General features: G+C 47.0%; 2 protein-coding genes and 1 long non-coding RNA gene across 15 annotated transcripts in view; 1 reads left to right on the forward strand and 2 right to left on the reverse strand.

Annotated features, from left to right (window-relative positions):
* epb41l3b (erythrocyte membrane protein band 4.1-like 3b) overlaps nt 1-6,532 on the reverse strand; it is a 32,149-nt gene extending 25,617 nt beyond the window's left edge. For 2 of the 13 annotated variants that reach the window (XM_076991428.1, XM_076991416.1), the window contains exon 1: nt 6,307-6,532. The gene's annotated coding sequence lies outside the window, so the exon portion shown is untranslated. Of the gene's footprint in view, nt 1-262; nt 483-5,967; nt 6,262-6,306 lie in introns of those variants that run through there. The other 11 variants (XM_076991424.1, XM_076991415.1, XM_076991420.1 and 8 more) reach the window with 8 other exon arrangements.
* A 15-nt stretch (nt 6,533-6,547) lies between these two features.
* Nucleotides 6,548-8,657, forward strand: LOC143493193 (uncharacterized). The gene is made up of 3 exons (XR_013125362.1): nt 6,548-6,835; nt 7,103-7,188; nt 7,950-8,657. It is a non-coding gene; the product is annotated as an uncharacterized LOC143493193 (long non-coding RNA).
* On the reverse strand, nt 7,437-15,247 carry tmem200cb (transmembrane protein 200C, genome duplicate b). The gene is made up of 2 exons (XM_076991430.1): nt 15,088-15,247; nt 7,437-9,511 (listed from the first exon to the last, which is right to left on the reverse strand). Exon 2 carries the CDS (start codon nt 9,476-9,478, stop codon nt 8,096-8,098), a length of 1,383 nt encoding a protein of 460 aa, XP_076847545.1. The 5' UTR covers nt 9,479-9,511; nt 15,088-15,247; the 3' UTR covers nt 7,437-8,095.
* Between the last annotated feature and the right edge of the window lie 43 nt (nt 15,248-15,290).

Genomic DNA, 15,290 nt, shown 5'->3' on the forward strand with positions numbered 1-15,290 from the left:
AGCCCGCACTACGTAACAGCGCGTGAACAACGGGGAGCTGCCAGGCGCGTGCGATCTCGCGCCAGATGTTGCAACGTAGAACCCGAAACGGATCAAAATCAAAACCGTTTTAAACGAGTCTATCCTGCAGGAACGAAAGCGATAACGTATCTGAGGTACACGAGACTTACAGCGCGCGACTCCGTGTTACACTTCACACACACCGAGTGCATATGCGACTTCTAGCAGGACAACATCTCGTAGAATGAAAAAGTGACATTACCGGATATGCGGTATCCGTTCCGCTCGAAACAGCCCACCGTCGAGGAGCTGCCCAGGGCGCCGATGCTCGTTTGAGTGTCCGCGATTACAGAGGCGCTGGGTCTCTGGCGTGTTTATAGGCTTCTGGGCTGGAACCTGCGTGGTGCGACGTGGTGTGTACTACAGCCAATGCGCGCGCCGCCGCCTCGCGGGACAATCCGAACAGCTCGAACGTCGGAAGCGCGGCAGAGGAAAAGAAGAAGTCTCACAACACACGAGGCTTTTGCACACGCGAGCAGTTTCAACAGAATAAGTCGGCCGGACCATCTGAGCGTTTGAACGATTTTGCTGAATCACTGCGCATTTTCAGCACAGCGGAATAAAGGACACCTGGGGGAATAAAAGTTGTTCTGACAATTGGCTTTTACAAAGGAGTACGTCAGAAAAAAATCTCAAAATCTGTTTCACTCACAGAATTCACATCACATACTTAAATAGCCAGAATTGTGTTCTGGTTGGTGTGATGTCCAGTCCCCGGGGCACATGCCCTTTGAACTCTTCTCGTAAGGCAGTAGGTCAGAGGTCGGGAGCCCTAGCCCACCTGGCTGAGGTAAAGCAGGCAAACGAACAAAACAGAAAAACACACTGACTGGAGGTCTCCAGAAAGCATCTAGACAACCTTTATATATACACACACACACACACACACACACACACACACACACACACTAAAAACAGGCATCAAAAAGCCTGCTGCTTACTGTGTATTCCAGTATTCCACTTTTCTAGCTTTGCCATAATGTCCAACTGCACCATGATATTCTTCAGAGTGATCATATTATATATATATAAATCCCACTAATGATAGACTACTAGTGTGGAGTCTGCAGGCTCTGGCCATACTGTGGAAGCAGCTAGCCCAGTTTCCATTACTGTACACGCAAACATGCCACGACCAAGAGGCTAAAACATACAACACTGGGTGGAGACACAAGCCGTGTTGACATCGCAGACTACATGTACACACCTTGGGAAACACTCAAGTTCAGACCCCCCCCCCTTCAAATCCATAAGGTCAAATCTGTAAGGTCAAGCCCCTAAAGGTTAAACCCCCCAAGATAAAGGAGGCGCTTGATGCCTTGCATGTGACCACAGACATTCTTGCTCCCCCAGGTCAGCCGTGGAAGGAAGTCCGCCTTTCAAGTGCACACTGGGACGAAACTGAGAGTGCCCAGCCGGGCAGGACTTCGGCGACATTCTGATCCCTGTTGTGCATTCATGTATGAGCTGAAACTGCTGAAAGTTGCAGACAGACTTTCAGAAAATCCTTTTAAGCCATAGACATTTCATTTTATCTTCCTTCCTAATTATACAAATACACTCGTCTTGCCTTATGGGAGAGGTGAGAGGAAGAGTGAAGACCCGTCAGCCAGACATCCACCCTAGCCCCACCCCCTACGCCCAACACCCTACGCACCACCCCCAACTGTAGAGTAGGTCTGGGTCTGGGCTAATGGTAAGGTCAATACTGGGGCAGATAGTAGGGGGTTCATCTTCCCCCTTTCTGTAGACTGCCTTTCAGAATATCAGCACAGTCATGTTTTGGTGATTAAAATCCTAAAGACGGCAATTTCACTGTCTAATGGAGGGAAAAATTAGTGAGTAATTGGTCAATAGTCCAAAAAATGCAGAAGAGACAGGAGTGGGTCGTCTGAGGTGGGACCAAGTCATGTGACTCGAGTCCCCACCTCTGTGGGTCGTCTGAGGTCACGTAAAAATGTTACCTCTTTCAGGTCTTGGATTTAAAAGCTTTCATTCAGATGTTTCATTTTGCGTTGTTATAGCTCGGTGCATGTCTACTCATGCACTGCACTAAAATGATGGAAACCAGCGGCCCAGTCAGCTGGTAGGACAAAACCTTTGCAAATTCAGCAAAACTAATAGCAATAAAAAAGCACCTGACCTTTAACCCAATGAGTCATCGTTGTAGAGGAGGGAAAAAAAAACGGAAAAGAAAATCTTGTTAGTCAGCAAAGCCAGGAGCAGACATGAGCCAATCTGTGGCGTCCAGACCGTTGCGAATTTTCTTCCTCTTTTGTTTTAATGTATGGGTCAAATTTTGGCGAGAGGCCTTTGCTTGAACGGAGGAGGTCACGCTGGACTTGTGATCCACGCTAAACCACACGATCAGCCTGCCACAGACACCGTGGTACAGTGAACAGTGACTGAAGGAAGAGATGATAACATTACCACGAGGAACCAGACAGAGAGAGAGAGTGTGTGTGAGAGAAAAGAGAGTGTGCGAGTATGTGTGAGACGGTGAGAGAGAGAGAAGAGTATGTGTGAGTGTGAGAAAGAGTGAGAATGTGTGTGAGAGAAAAGAGACTGTGAAGAGAGAAAGAGAGTATGTGTGTGTGTGAGAGAGGGTGAGGGAGAGAGAAAAAGTATGCATGAGAGTGCGAGAGAAAAGAGAGTGTGTGAGAAGAAAGAGAGGGAGAGAGAGAGCGATGTTTGAAACCTGTTCAGAGGTACTGAAAAGGCCTTTTCTTGCCTGGTTATTTAGACAAGCTTTCTTCTTCCTTTTTTTAACTTTTCTTGTTCATTCTTTTTATTGTGTTCCTGCAGAAGTGCTGACCTCGTGTTGTCTCAGACGCTGTTATGATTCTCACTTGGTTGCCCAACAGGTTTCCACAGCAGCCCCCAGCAAGGCCTCTCCAACCCCAGACCTTCAACAAACTACACCACCAACCCAGAACTCAGATTACATCACTTCAGTTGGCGGTAAAGGTCGGTGGGTGTGTTGTCCTGCCCTCGGTGTGAAAGGTAAGATAATGTAAGATAAAAGCAGATAGGATGTTGGCATTTTGACTGTTTAGATTTGCACTGAGGTGGTGTGTGAGTAGTGTGGCCCTGTTCTCCAAACCTGCTTCTTGATCCGAGGTCAACCTTTCCAAATGAGATGTACATGTATGACATTTTTGTTTGATACGTAGACATATTAAAAATTGCAGTGAAGAACACCAAGGTTCCAGAGAAACAGGATGTTTCGGACAAAGGTCCTTCATCAGCAAAGTTCTTCTGAGTTAGCAGGAGGGGAATCGGTTCCTCCGCCTCCTAATTCAGAAGCGCTTTGCTTGCAAAGCTGATAAAGGACCTCTGTCCGAAACGTCCTGTTTCTCCAGAAACTTGATGTACTTCACTACATTTTTTAGAGAAAAAGAAATAACGAAAAGGTACACGGACTCGGCCTGAAGCTGAACCTTAAACAAACAAAACCAAACAAAACAGCCACAGCAAGTTCTGGACGCCGGGACGACCAGTGTGGTTGTGAGCGTGAACGTTCACCTCACAGCCGTATAATGACACACATTAACCACACGCGGTTAATATGATGAGACAGCAAGTGGTCACATGACGCGCATGATGTCAGCATTTGCCCAGACACGGCGGTCCAGCCGGCTCCAACCGGTTGGTTAGTCACATCACGAGGGACGAGGCCACACCGACACCCTAGTGGCACCCAACGTATTCCACAGGGTGGTTGCATATTAATTACAAGTGTAATCACATGGATAATAAAGCCTTCTAACGTCCATTAAACTTGATTAAAACAAAAAAGCAGACATCGCCGTCTCGGTAGCGATAGTTCTCTCATCGTGGTGGGTTTTTTCCGCTTTGCGGCGAGTCCACACGGCGTGGTCGTCGGTTCTGCTCCTGACAGACCTCTCCTTACCCTTCGGCAGCCGATGTTTGTGTCTGAATGAAAGCGGTCACTTAACACCGTTTGTTTTGGAGAAACCTGATCCACACACACACACACACACACACACTGCAGAACCTGCTCTATCGACGGCTTTTAGGAAGAGTCTTTTATCTACTCCGTGAGCGATAATCAGCTTCGGGGGGAGTGGGGGGGGGGGGGCGACTCTTATATCTGTGTAAACAGCAAGCTAGAGGCATGCGAAGCAGAGTCAGTTATAGAAACCCTCGTCATTACTAGCACCAGGGCGTGGTCAGGAGGGGGCGGGGCCACAGGGTGACACTTAAGGTTCCCTAGACGAGCCTGTGACAGAAGAGTGTACCTCGCACCGCTATTAATACCCACTGATAAGGCGGCTTTGTTCTCCCTGCAACATGGCTTTTTAAGGGCAAAAGGATGGCATGACTTTCAACCCAGCTCATCCACGGTGCAGAGACCGGTCAATCACAGCTTCCTTATCACTGCGCACACACACAGTTCACTAATGCCCAGCAATGGCTTTTTGGGCTCGTGGGGTGAGGACGATGGAGATCTAATGTCCAGGAGCATTGAGAGATGATGTGATAAAGTCTAAGCTCTGCTGGAACCAGACACTGCCAGCACAGCAGAAGACCAGCAGTGGCACCACGTCAACTCACGTGTCGTCCGAGGAACAGGAGAACGTGGACTATGGACGCTTGCAACCTTTGATGCGTCTCTTATCACCTCCTGGGCTGATAACCGGGGCAGAAAAATGCACTGATGCTTCATTCTGGAAGCCCTTTCGCCCTCTGGGCCACAGTCTCGAATCCAGGGAGGGGCCCTTTCTCCCTGCCTCTAACCATTCGCTCCAAGAAAACTCCTCAAAGACCTTTGCTTATTTCCGACAACCCTTGAGGCTTTTAAGGCCTCTAACCATCAGCATACTTCAAACAGCTGATTTACATCAACTCCGGATTGACCTTTCACGTACAAGTGAAAGATCACCATAAATGGAGATTCATCTGGGCTCGTCTGTTTCGGCCTTCCCAAAAGGCTCGACAGGTCGTGGTTCTCAGCCATACACCCGGAGCTCATTCTCTCCGTCCTGTCCCCAGACTGTCGTCTCAGTCTGACTACATGGAGAACGCAAACGTCTAGCCGTCGCCATCTTTTCCCCAGCAGCAGTACAAGCAACGTTTCGCAGCGGCTGTAGAGAGCATCGTCTGCCCGTCTGCCCTACTAACAGGACCGGCCTGTGCCCCTCCATGTTTATAGGGGCAGAGCGTTAAGGCCTGACCCAGAGGTCAGACTGCCGTCATCTGACGACGCCAGCAGCGGGACTCCTTGGGAACACCACCGGTGCACAGATCCATGGAACTGACCCGAGAAATGTAGTTTGTCTCATCAAGTAGAGCAGTAGCATACACTGGGCTTAAACACACTCTCTTACACATCCCTTTAATGGTTGATTGAGTGCATTTTGACTGACCAAAAGAAGCGTAGAGCACAGCCTTTTACTCTAAACGACACACAGAACATTACCAAAGCAAGAGGCAAACCCTTTAAATAACCAAGAGGCAAAAACGAATCACTTCCTCTTACACTGCCAGCTCTGCAGATTCATCGTGCTGATCACTTGACCACAAAACATAAACCCTCAGATACTTTTACTCAGTCATTCAAACTGGATGGCTTCGGCTGTTTTTTTAAGGCAACAAACAACCGTCAATTTCAGAGCCAACAATCGCTGGCAGTTGTTTAAGAAAACATGATGATGATATCTGTAAACTATAAGAACAGCAATGCAGATCAGAGAGGGAAAAGTATGGCAGATAATTATTACTTTCAGAATTGAACGGGTTTGGCAAGCCGTGGTTTCCCCCTCAAATATTATTATTAACATGCAGCACAAGGAAGTTTTGCCCCAAATCCGAAGGTTTCTGACCACGGGGTGTGTTCACATAGTTGCACTGAAACTTTACTACTTCTTGGAGAAATGAACTTACCCCAATAGACGACGTCAGATCGCACGCGCAGGGACCAAAGGCAGCAGCGCCAGGATCGATGCAGAAAGAAATGACACAATCAGTACAGATTCGCACTCACAGAGCCTTATAGAGGTTTCCTTTCTTCTTTTTTGCAACTACATTTAGTTGGCTCAATACTTAGTCCACTCAAAACAACGTTTTAATGTAATGAACATCAAGAAAACATATTTTGAAAACTTCTGCGTGTTAATAGAGTGAACCGGAGAGTGCGCTAAACTGCGATCGGTCCGTCCATTCTGTTACAGAACTCTGCCAAAGTAAAAGTTACCCCCTCCCAAAAGAGTGTAAGGCTACCACCTGGCTATGATCCGACGTTAGGGCTCGCAGGAGGATCCGCTCAGGTCTGACGGGTGATAAACGGTCCTTACAAGAACTATCGACCGCTCTTCACACTTCCGCCAGTCGCTCGCGCGTTTAAGGTGAAGGCTGACACGAGCGCTCACCTGGGGCGCTCACCTGGCCACAATCACAATCCCCTCTGATCCGTCCACGACAGCCGAGACTTGTTCGGGCGGCCTCGGAAAACCCGCCCCTCCCCAAGCCCATTCGCTGATAGGACCACGTGTCACGCCTTAACCCCGCCCCTCAAGATGGAATAACTCGAGCGTTTCCTTTCGCGTGACTCTTCCGAGGCTCTTTGAGCTGCAGTTGAGTTACGACGAGCTGTAATGTTTAACGAGACTCTAGTTTTTCTGGTTTGTTACTGTGCACCGCAGAATTGACTTTAAAACAGGTGGGAAAACGTCAGTTGCTAAAGGTTTCTGGCACACATGGGAATTAATGTAAACAACATTATAAACACACAACAAAAAGATCTAAAGTTCAGGTCAGTGGAGGCAAAAATAACGAAAATATTTAACTGAAATAGACACGTTAAGACGCTGAAGGGAAAGTGACCGTCACTTATCAAAATGTAAACATCTGTAACTCTTATCTCGTCACTACACACTTATGTAGCCTATTTGTTTTAATTTCACTCGTAAATTGTTAATGTGACAACGCTTATCTCGAATATTGTCCAAACGGGTCTTTGTATTTTTTTTATTTCCTTGAATTTCGAAGCATTATAGGAAATGTATTTGTGCTTTAATAGTTCCTCTAAAACGTCGCTACCACTCCTGTCCACGAGGTGTCACCATCGACAAGACCACGAGACTGAGGAGAATCCCCATCAAGCACGTACGGTACCACAGATGGATGTTCATCAATTCTTTATTTCACTTTCACCGTTAACTCCTGTGCAGTGACAGTAGTGTATGAAGCTGTCGTAAACATACATTTACTACCCCTAAACAAAACGCAAAGTTGTTAGGAAAAAGCTGAATGTTTCATTTCAATATTGTCCGTCATTGTGTCATTGTTTACAAGCCAGGGTAACACCTGAGAATTCAGCTATAGTAGTTATTGCTGTGTAATTATACAACAATATCCAGGGACTATATATATATATATTGCATAATTCTATACATCAAAAGGAAAAACAAGGGCATTTCACTCTGACACTGAACTATCTACAGTGATGATATATTTCATTCAAACTGTAAGATTGAATGTTATTTGTGATAAGAGATGGTGAAAAGTCAGTAAAACACAACGAAAACGCAGCTGACTGGTAGCGGTTCATCAATATAACACTTTAAACGAGTCTACATGGAACACTACTCCAGTGTGAGACAGAACAGCATGGTCAAGGAAAGGCACAAGAACAACTCTTGTCTACTCCTGGTGTGAACGATCGAGACACTGAACACAAACCGGTGACAGTCTCCTCAAATGATGCACTGTGGATCCTGTTTAACATATTTAAATATACTTATATGAGCACTGTGTTATATACAAACATCAGAACTTTGACCTAGGTAATCTAGAGGACCACTATATATTTTATATGCCCTAACATATGACATAAGAAAACACCAGTTATTTCTAACCCTGAACAGTTAAGGACTACTGGGTTGTAGCTGAGAGAGACGTGTCCCTCTTCAGAGATTCACCTTTGGCTCTACACCTGTGACGTGCGAGTTTAACAACATGGCATCTGCGCGGCATTGTGTGAGAGTGCGACCAGGCAGGGTGTGTTCATGCCCTACGCCTCCCTTTCAGCCCGTGCCTCCGCGGGTCCATCTGCCCCCGATTCTGGTGCCCCATCGGGGGCCTCAAATGAGTCTCCACCCAGTTCGGTCAATTTGATGTAGCCCTTACTGCCGGAGCGGTCCAGCCTTGGGCAGCTGAACCTCCGTGATCTCTCCTCATGTCGCCCGGGGCTCAGGTCAGACAGGGCGTTCAAGGACAGGTGGGACCCCAGGACTTTGTTCCCCGGGCTGGGGAGCAGCAGTTGCTTCCTGTGTGTTTGGGACGCCACCCGCGCCTCGCCCAAGAGCTTGGAATCGTGGGATGCCGACAAACCCAACCTCAGCACCTCGGCTTTGGTTTGCATGGAAGAGAGGTCCATGGAGCCCGGGTGCCACGGCTTCGCTTCCCCCTCCAGGCCACTGGGGGCGCCCTCCACAGGCGGTATCCTTTCCTCCTCTTCTCTCGCCTCCATTTCGTGATTGTTGAGCTTAATCACAGGCAGAGTGAACGCGTTGACTGACGAGGTGACTATGGAAAGCGTCTCCCACTCCTTGGGAGCAGGTGTGGGCTCTTCGCAGCTGGCCTGGTCTCTGTAAATGCTATAAACCGTGTCGGTAAATGACTGCCTGTCCCTCGTCCAACTGCACTTCCGAGCGTACGACGCTCTCTGGTACTCGGCGTCCATACCGGATCCCGTAGAGGGCCAGGAACCTCGGGAAGGCACTGCAGCGCCGTAGCCGATCGACTTAAGCTCCCGGTCCTCGGGGAGGGTACAGCTGAGTAGACCGTTTAGAGGCGGGCAGTCTTTGGAGCGCATGCTATGGATGTCAATGACCGTTGAGTAAATGTCCCTCAGGTTAATGATCTTGGTTGTCTTGTCCCGGTTCTCGTGGAGCACGGCGTTGGCACAGATGAACAGGAAGATGCCGACACCCATGACCAGCGGCCCAGACACCTTCAGGTTGTCCGAATGCAGGTAGCCGGTGAAGAGGCCTCGGAAGAAGCCGGCCGGGCGATAGTCGGGTTTGGTTCCATTGTTGCCCGCTGGCCCGCTGCTGTTTCTCCACGCCTGCACCCACAGCTCAGTATTGCTCGTGAAGTTCGAAGCCGCCCGAGGGACGTTCTTGTTCTGCCTCGGCGAGACCTGCGGAAAGGCAGAGTTTTCTCTGGGCCAGTAGCCCAGGACGGCCATGGATACGCCCAGCATCAAGATGGCGACTCCGGCCGCGGCCACCAGGCCCGAGACGGAGACCAGCTGCAGCTTCCCCTTCACCACCACCACGTCAGTCTTCCTCTTCTTCTTGACTTTCCTCCGTCGTTTGTTCTCCGCCCGGTTCTTGGCGCGCAGCGAATCCTGGCGCCGGGAGATCCGCAGGAGACCGCCTGTGGCTATCATCGCCCCTATTGGACGACGGAGCCGTCAATCATCCTGCGGGGGACAGACATTGGTGGACAGGTTAAAAGTGAATGGATTATTGGCTGAGGCTTTGTGGAACACAATAACGTGTGAAGCTGAATAAGTGAAAAGGACATGGAGAAGAGAAGATATGTGGGAGTCCATGAACCTGACGGTAAACGTTTCAGATACACAGTGAAATGCATTGTGTGAAAGTTTCAGGCTTTCTCCTTCACACCACAGGGTCTGTCACCTTTAGTTAAAAGGTTCATGAGAGTAATAACTGCAGAAATTCACAATCTGTACCAGTTGCATGCAGTGCAGAAAATGTCACCAGTGCTAATCCATCATGTGATTGAAATGTCACCGGCGCTGATCCGTCATGTGACTGAATTTTAAAGGGACATGCACTGATATCTTTGACTATAGGAAATGCTTAGAACTTAGCTGAAGCAAAACCTCTCCATGCCAGAGTCCATATTCAAATGACTACTTTAAATAATTTTAGGAAACATGTTAATTAAAATAACAAGTATTTAGTACATTTCACTTCTAAAGTGCATTTTCAGGATTCTCTTACATGTCAGATTGTAAAAATGAGAGTAAAATCCTGGCAGAATTGCATGTGTGACATTGTGTGTTTTTATATTCAGGCTGTACAATGAAGCTTCACTAATGAAAGATGTGTCTCACTGGTGTCTCCCAGTGACGTCCTCCCTCTCGATGGTGTCTCGCAATGACGTGCTCTCATTGGTGACTTGTAGATGAGCACTAAAGGCTTTGATTTTGATCTAAATTCTTTTGTACTGCAAGAACTCAAAACTGCCATGGGGTGCATCACAAAATCGTGTTCCTCATCCACTCATATTAATGCACAACCAAAGATTTTTTCCTGTGATGTGTGACTTGGCATACGGCAGTAAAATCAGGCCAATTATTGTGCCACTTCACCAGGTAACAGTGAAAACGTATGTGTAAATGAATGACTTGTTTAACACTTATTTGACTGAACAAACACAATCAGAATACTCAATGGGAATCAGTTCACACACACACACACACAAAGCACACTCATTAGGTAAGCAGTTTGATTCAGCTTGATTACGAACCCATGGGAACACCGCTAAATGAGCATAATGTACATCATCACTGCCTTTTAGCAATCAATTGCAAAAGCTAAAAACGCAATTTAGATTATTACGCAATTAATCACGCAGTTCTAATTTCACCCAAAATTCTTCCATCTTCCAATTCTCAGTTTGCGCTTATTAATGACAGGTGGAACCCCTGCATGAATCAAAATTCGACATCGTACGCACACTCCAATCAACTACCATGAGAAGCTGCCACTGTCTAATTGAGCGGAGTAATGTACGACCCACCTCTTGCTCTGCCTGTGGGTGTACCATTTGCCTAATCATTCATAATTATTGCGTGACTCAGGGTGAAGGCTTCATGAATAATTCACCTCGTGAAATGTCTGCCATGACACGCCGCTTTATTCCTGGAAATGTCAGTGCCTTCGAACGACAGTGTGTTGGGAATGTGAGTTTACTTGGCTGCAACCCCTGCTGGAAACGCCATAACAACCCCGGGGTATTTTTCTTGCCACACGTTCCAACGCTGCAAGGTAAAACGGCATAATGACCTTCATATCAGCCCACGCTGCCCCGCACGTTAATCGAGGGGACAGCGAGGAGCATCGTGGGGGAGACGTAGTTCTGGGAGGTGGAGGCGGGGCGTTCACCCCGTCAACCCTTCGCTTTGTTGGGGATGTTTTTCTCTGAAACTGCTTTCGTGAGCAAAGTCTCAGGTGCTTGCTTCAGGAGTTCCTTCCAGTCCAGAGGTTGTGCTCTTCTCCGAGGCAAGCCCGTCTTCCCCGTCTTTACGGGAGAGAATGCAGAAGGCATGCTGCTTTTACCGCATGTCCATACTGCAACTACAGTCTGTAACGCCTCAAGCTCGAGGTCATGATCTGTTGTGGACTTTGGAGTTGCCCTGTTTTTCAGAACACTTGCTTTCAGCTGATAATGAAAGAAGTGTCGTATTTGATAATATCGTCCCGATTGGCTCGTTTACACGATTATCTATGCAGGAGCGAAGTTTGATCTTCATTATTTTATGACAACCTACAGTGGGTTTATTGTAATATATAAATGGAGTGGGTTGGTATCAATCAATTTATTACATGCAATCTAGCTCTAAAAGTTCTTGACTCATTATATAAACGAACTTGTATGTGTAATTAAACCTACGTAAATGTTAATCTGTAGCCATTTATCTAACGCTGACGGTTTTGCTGTGCTAACTGTACAATCCAATATGGGAGCAATTTGTGAACTTTTTTGAAAGGAAACACTAATATCTGAAGGCAAACTTGCATGAGTCCTCCTGGCTATGATGACTCTGAAGCCTGCAGTGCCAGAACACTCCTGATCTTATTTTGTCTTCCTCTCGCTTGGTTTCAGTCCCTCTCCCTCCTTTTCTCTTTGTCTGTCTCTTTCTTTTCTCTCCCTCTGTGTTTCTCTGTTCCAGCAGAGCAGAGGTAGAAGAACAGCGCATACCACACACACACACACACACACACACACACACACACACACACACACACACACACACACACACACACACACACACACACACATAACCCCCTGCCTCCCCCATATACACACACACACACACACATATAACCCCCTGCCTCCCCCATATACACACACACACACACACACACACACACACACACAAACACATATAACCCCCTGCCTCCCCCATACACACACACACACACACACACACACACACACACATAACCCCCTGCCTCCCCCATATACACACACACACACACACACACACACACACACACACACACACACACACACATATAACCCCCTGCCTCCCCCATACACACACACACACACACACACACACACACACACACACACACACACACACACACACACATATAACCCCCTGCCTCCCCCATACACACACACACACACACACACACACACACACACACACACACACACACACACACACAAGTGCATATGTCTTCCTCTAAGAGCCTGAACAAGCATCCTCACCTCAGCTACCCCCTCTTGTCTCCAGAGTGTTTTAATGACAAACCTACACACCTCCGTGAAGAGAAGCTTCTCTTGAAAGGACAACCCTCTCCTCGGGCCCAGTGTGCCTGAAATCACACGGGGCTGAGAAGAAAGATGTACGGGCCCACCCGTGGAGCTCGGCCCGGGCTGCTCACCCACACCCCCGGACCCTGAAATCTGCTTCAGGATCTCAATGCTTTCTTCTCTCATTTCATCTGCCTCGAGTTTGGGATCAATTTTTGTGGAGAAAAACCACAAAATGTGAGAATGTTGACACATCATCATACCGTTGCCATTCAAGTGCAGAATCTGCTCTACTGTAGAGAGTGCAGAATCAACTCTACTCTGCCCTTGTTTCCAATTCTATAGTATAGGCCAACAAACCTGTTCTAACTTTGGTGCATATGAGAGAGTCAGTCTTATACTGCAAATTGGTGGGAGTCTACTGAAGTGCTTATAGTGGTAAGGCAGGCTATATTTGACTTGATCAAACCCCAAAAGTATGTGCTGTGTGATAATTAAGCCAGTTTCTCGTCAGAGTCGCTGCATCCCTGTATTCTCATGTTCGTGATAAAAACACTTTTCAAAAGATTCAATTTCATGGAAAAATTCATGACACCTGTTTCAACGAGGTCGCTGAAATATTGTTTTGGCATTTGGACACGGTGGCCACCGGAGCGGCAAAAATAAAACCACTGTGGAATTCGACGTTGGAGCCAATGTGTAGGGCTGCTGAGGGCCGGTGCCGACCACGATCTTTGCTTAGCACGGTCAACCGGTATGGGAGTGTGCACATTCACAACTGCCGTTGCCAGAAAACGCCAGAAAACGGAGCCACATTTGCCAAGGTGTGGAAGGGTTGGGAAGTTGTCTGGACCAGATTTGCCTTGCCTTGGTCATATGGTTGTTCTGGCAAGTGCAGTGAGCTCACTGCTCCCATTGTGACATCATATTTAAATCATGGTTGGTTATTTTGCATTATATTCCTATTATGACCTCACAACCCATTAAGAGATCCAAATGATAAAGACAAGCTTATGTTCTTTAGTAGTCTGGGTAGCTGTTTAAGCCTTATGCCACACAGTCCACAGTGTATATCCTATCTTTAAAGTCACCATGACTCGAAATGCCTACTCAGATTAAACCTACACACTGACTATATAGTCAGAGTGTAGAAGAGTTAATCTCCTAAACTCCAGGCTTATTATTCATAAGCCATGATTCAGTTCCTGATTGAGTAGATGGAATTATTCAGTAACTACATTGAAACTATTAAGAAATACATTAGTTACCAGAGCGAGGAATGGCCATCTGCTCTAGTGGGTGCTTGGACTGTACAGGGTCTAGCACATCTTTCTGTGAAATGCACTGATTTCAAACATTTATTTCACTAACATGACATCACACTGATGTGACCCTACATAGTTAATTAGTCTGTTTTGAGCATAGCTGCCAGTTTCCATTTAATCCACTACAACAGAAACAGATAAACGTAGATTAATGCGCCGTTGGCCTCTGTCCATGGTCCTAAAAGCACTCACGTAGAGATTAATGGGGCCGACATGGTTGCATTATGAAGTGCCACAGCTTGAAGTATACATTACAGCCTGGCATAAATATATTGGTATTTTTCAGGATGTGCTATTAATGCGCTCACATTTCATTAATTGATCTCTGAATGTTAGACTCCATTTTCCCTCTTGGAGAGGAATGACGGTTCTCTCGATCAAACAACTCTATGACGTTTACCGTACATCATTATCTGGACTGTGCCATTTGTGCGTCACAAAAGCACGTGGAGATCATTGTGCGTGTTTAAGGTTAATCGCTGTTGTTTGTTGTGACCCATCAAATACTTTTTTCCACGGGAGTGAAAAAATTTGCGCTTTCAGACACAATGCCTAGCTTGCTAATTAGCAAACAGAAAGGAAATATCTACGTATTCGAAGGTAATGGTCGCTTAAAATCTTGAGTGTTGCTTCGTGCCCAAGATTATATTGGCTATTCCACTTCCAAGACCGTACGTGTCTTTGTTTCTGAGCACTTGCGACGAGTTTTTGAGGCAAAGGCACAACAAACCCATACAAAACGGAGCGAGAAGTCTGCTTCAGCTCTTCATCTAAATCCAGATATAGAACAGTATAGACCTACAGTAAATTAGCTTCATATAGCTTTCCATTTAACATAGGCAGAAAATAGCTCCCTTTGACAGATGGAAACGACCCTGTTTCAAACATGCGCTCCGACGTGTTTATAAAGCTGAAACGCGTGTCTAGTGTGAGGAGCGACACAGTCTAGCGACTAAAACGCGCCTGTAATGCCATATTTTCTGTAATTCCATTCTTCATATAAGCACTGGACAATAAAAGTTCTCTTGTGGCGATTCATCGATATCCATACGGATGCACGTACAAGTTTCAATTGTTTGATCGCATAAAGTTGTCTTCAGCGCTACCAGAAATAGATCTGTTGATAAAAGATAAAAGCTTTTGATGCTTTTCTTACCAAACGCGGTCCCCATCGCGTGCCTAGTGATTCATCGCGCTCGCCCTTCGCTCGGACTCACCCGTCCGCACCGGGCTCGGAACCGAAATAACCGTCCAGGAGCGCTTCACCGTCGCCTGAAGGGGTGGAGCAGCTTCACCCACCCAGACGCGCGTGAGGGGAGCGCGAGGGCAGCACACTGTAAATGAAGCCATCGCGTGTCA

Source organism: Brachyhypopomus gauderio, unplaced genomic scaffold, assembly GCF_052324685.1.
Source record: "Brachyhypopomus gauderio isolate BG-103 unplaced genomic scaffold, BGAUD_0.2 sc82, whole genome shotgun sequence".
Lineage (NCBI taxonomy): Eukaryota > Metazoa > Chordata > Actinopteri > Gymnotiformes > Hypopomidae > Brachyhypopomus > Brachyhypopomus gauderio.

Excerpts from the sequence above, each read along its gene's own strand:
- tmem200cb (XM_076991430.1), bottom strand. The coding sequence starts at position 9,478 with ATGATAGCCACAGGCGGTCTCCTGCGGATCTCCCGGCGCCAGGATTCG.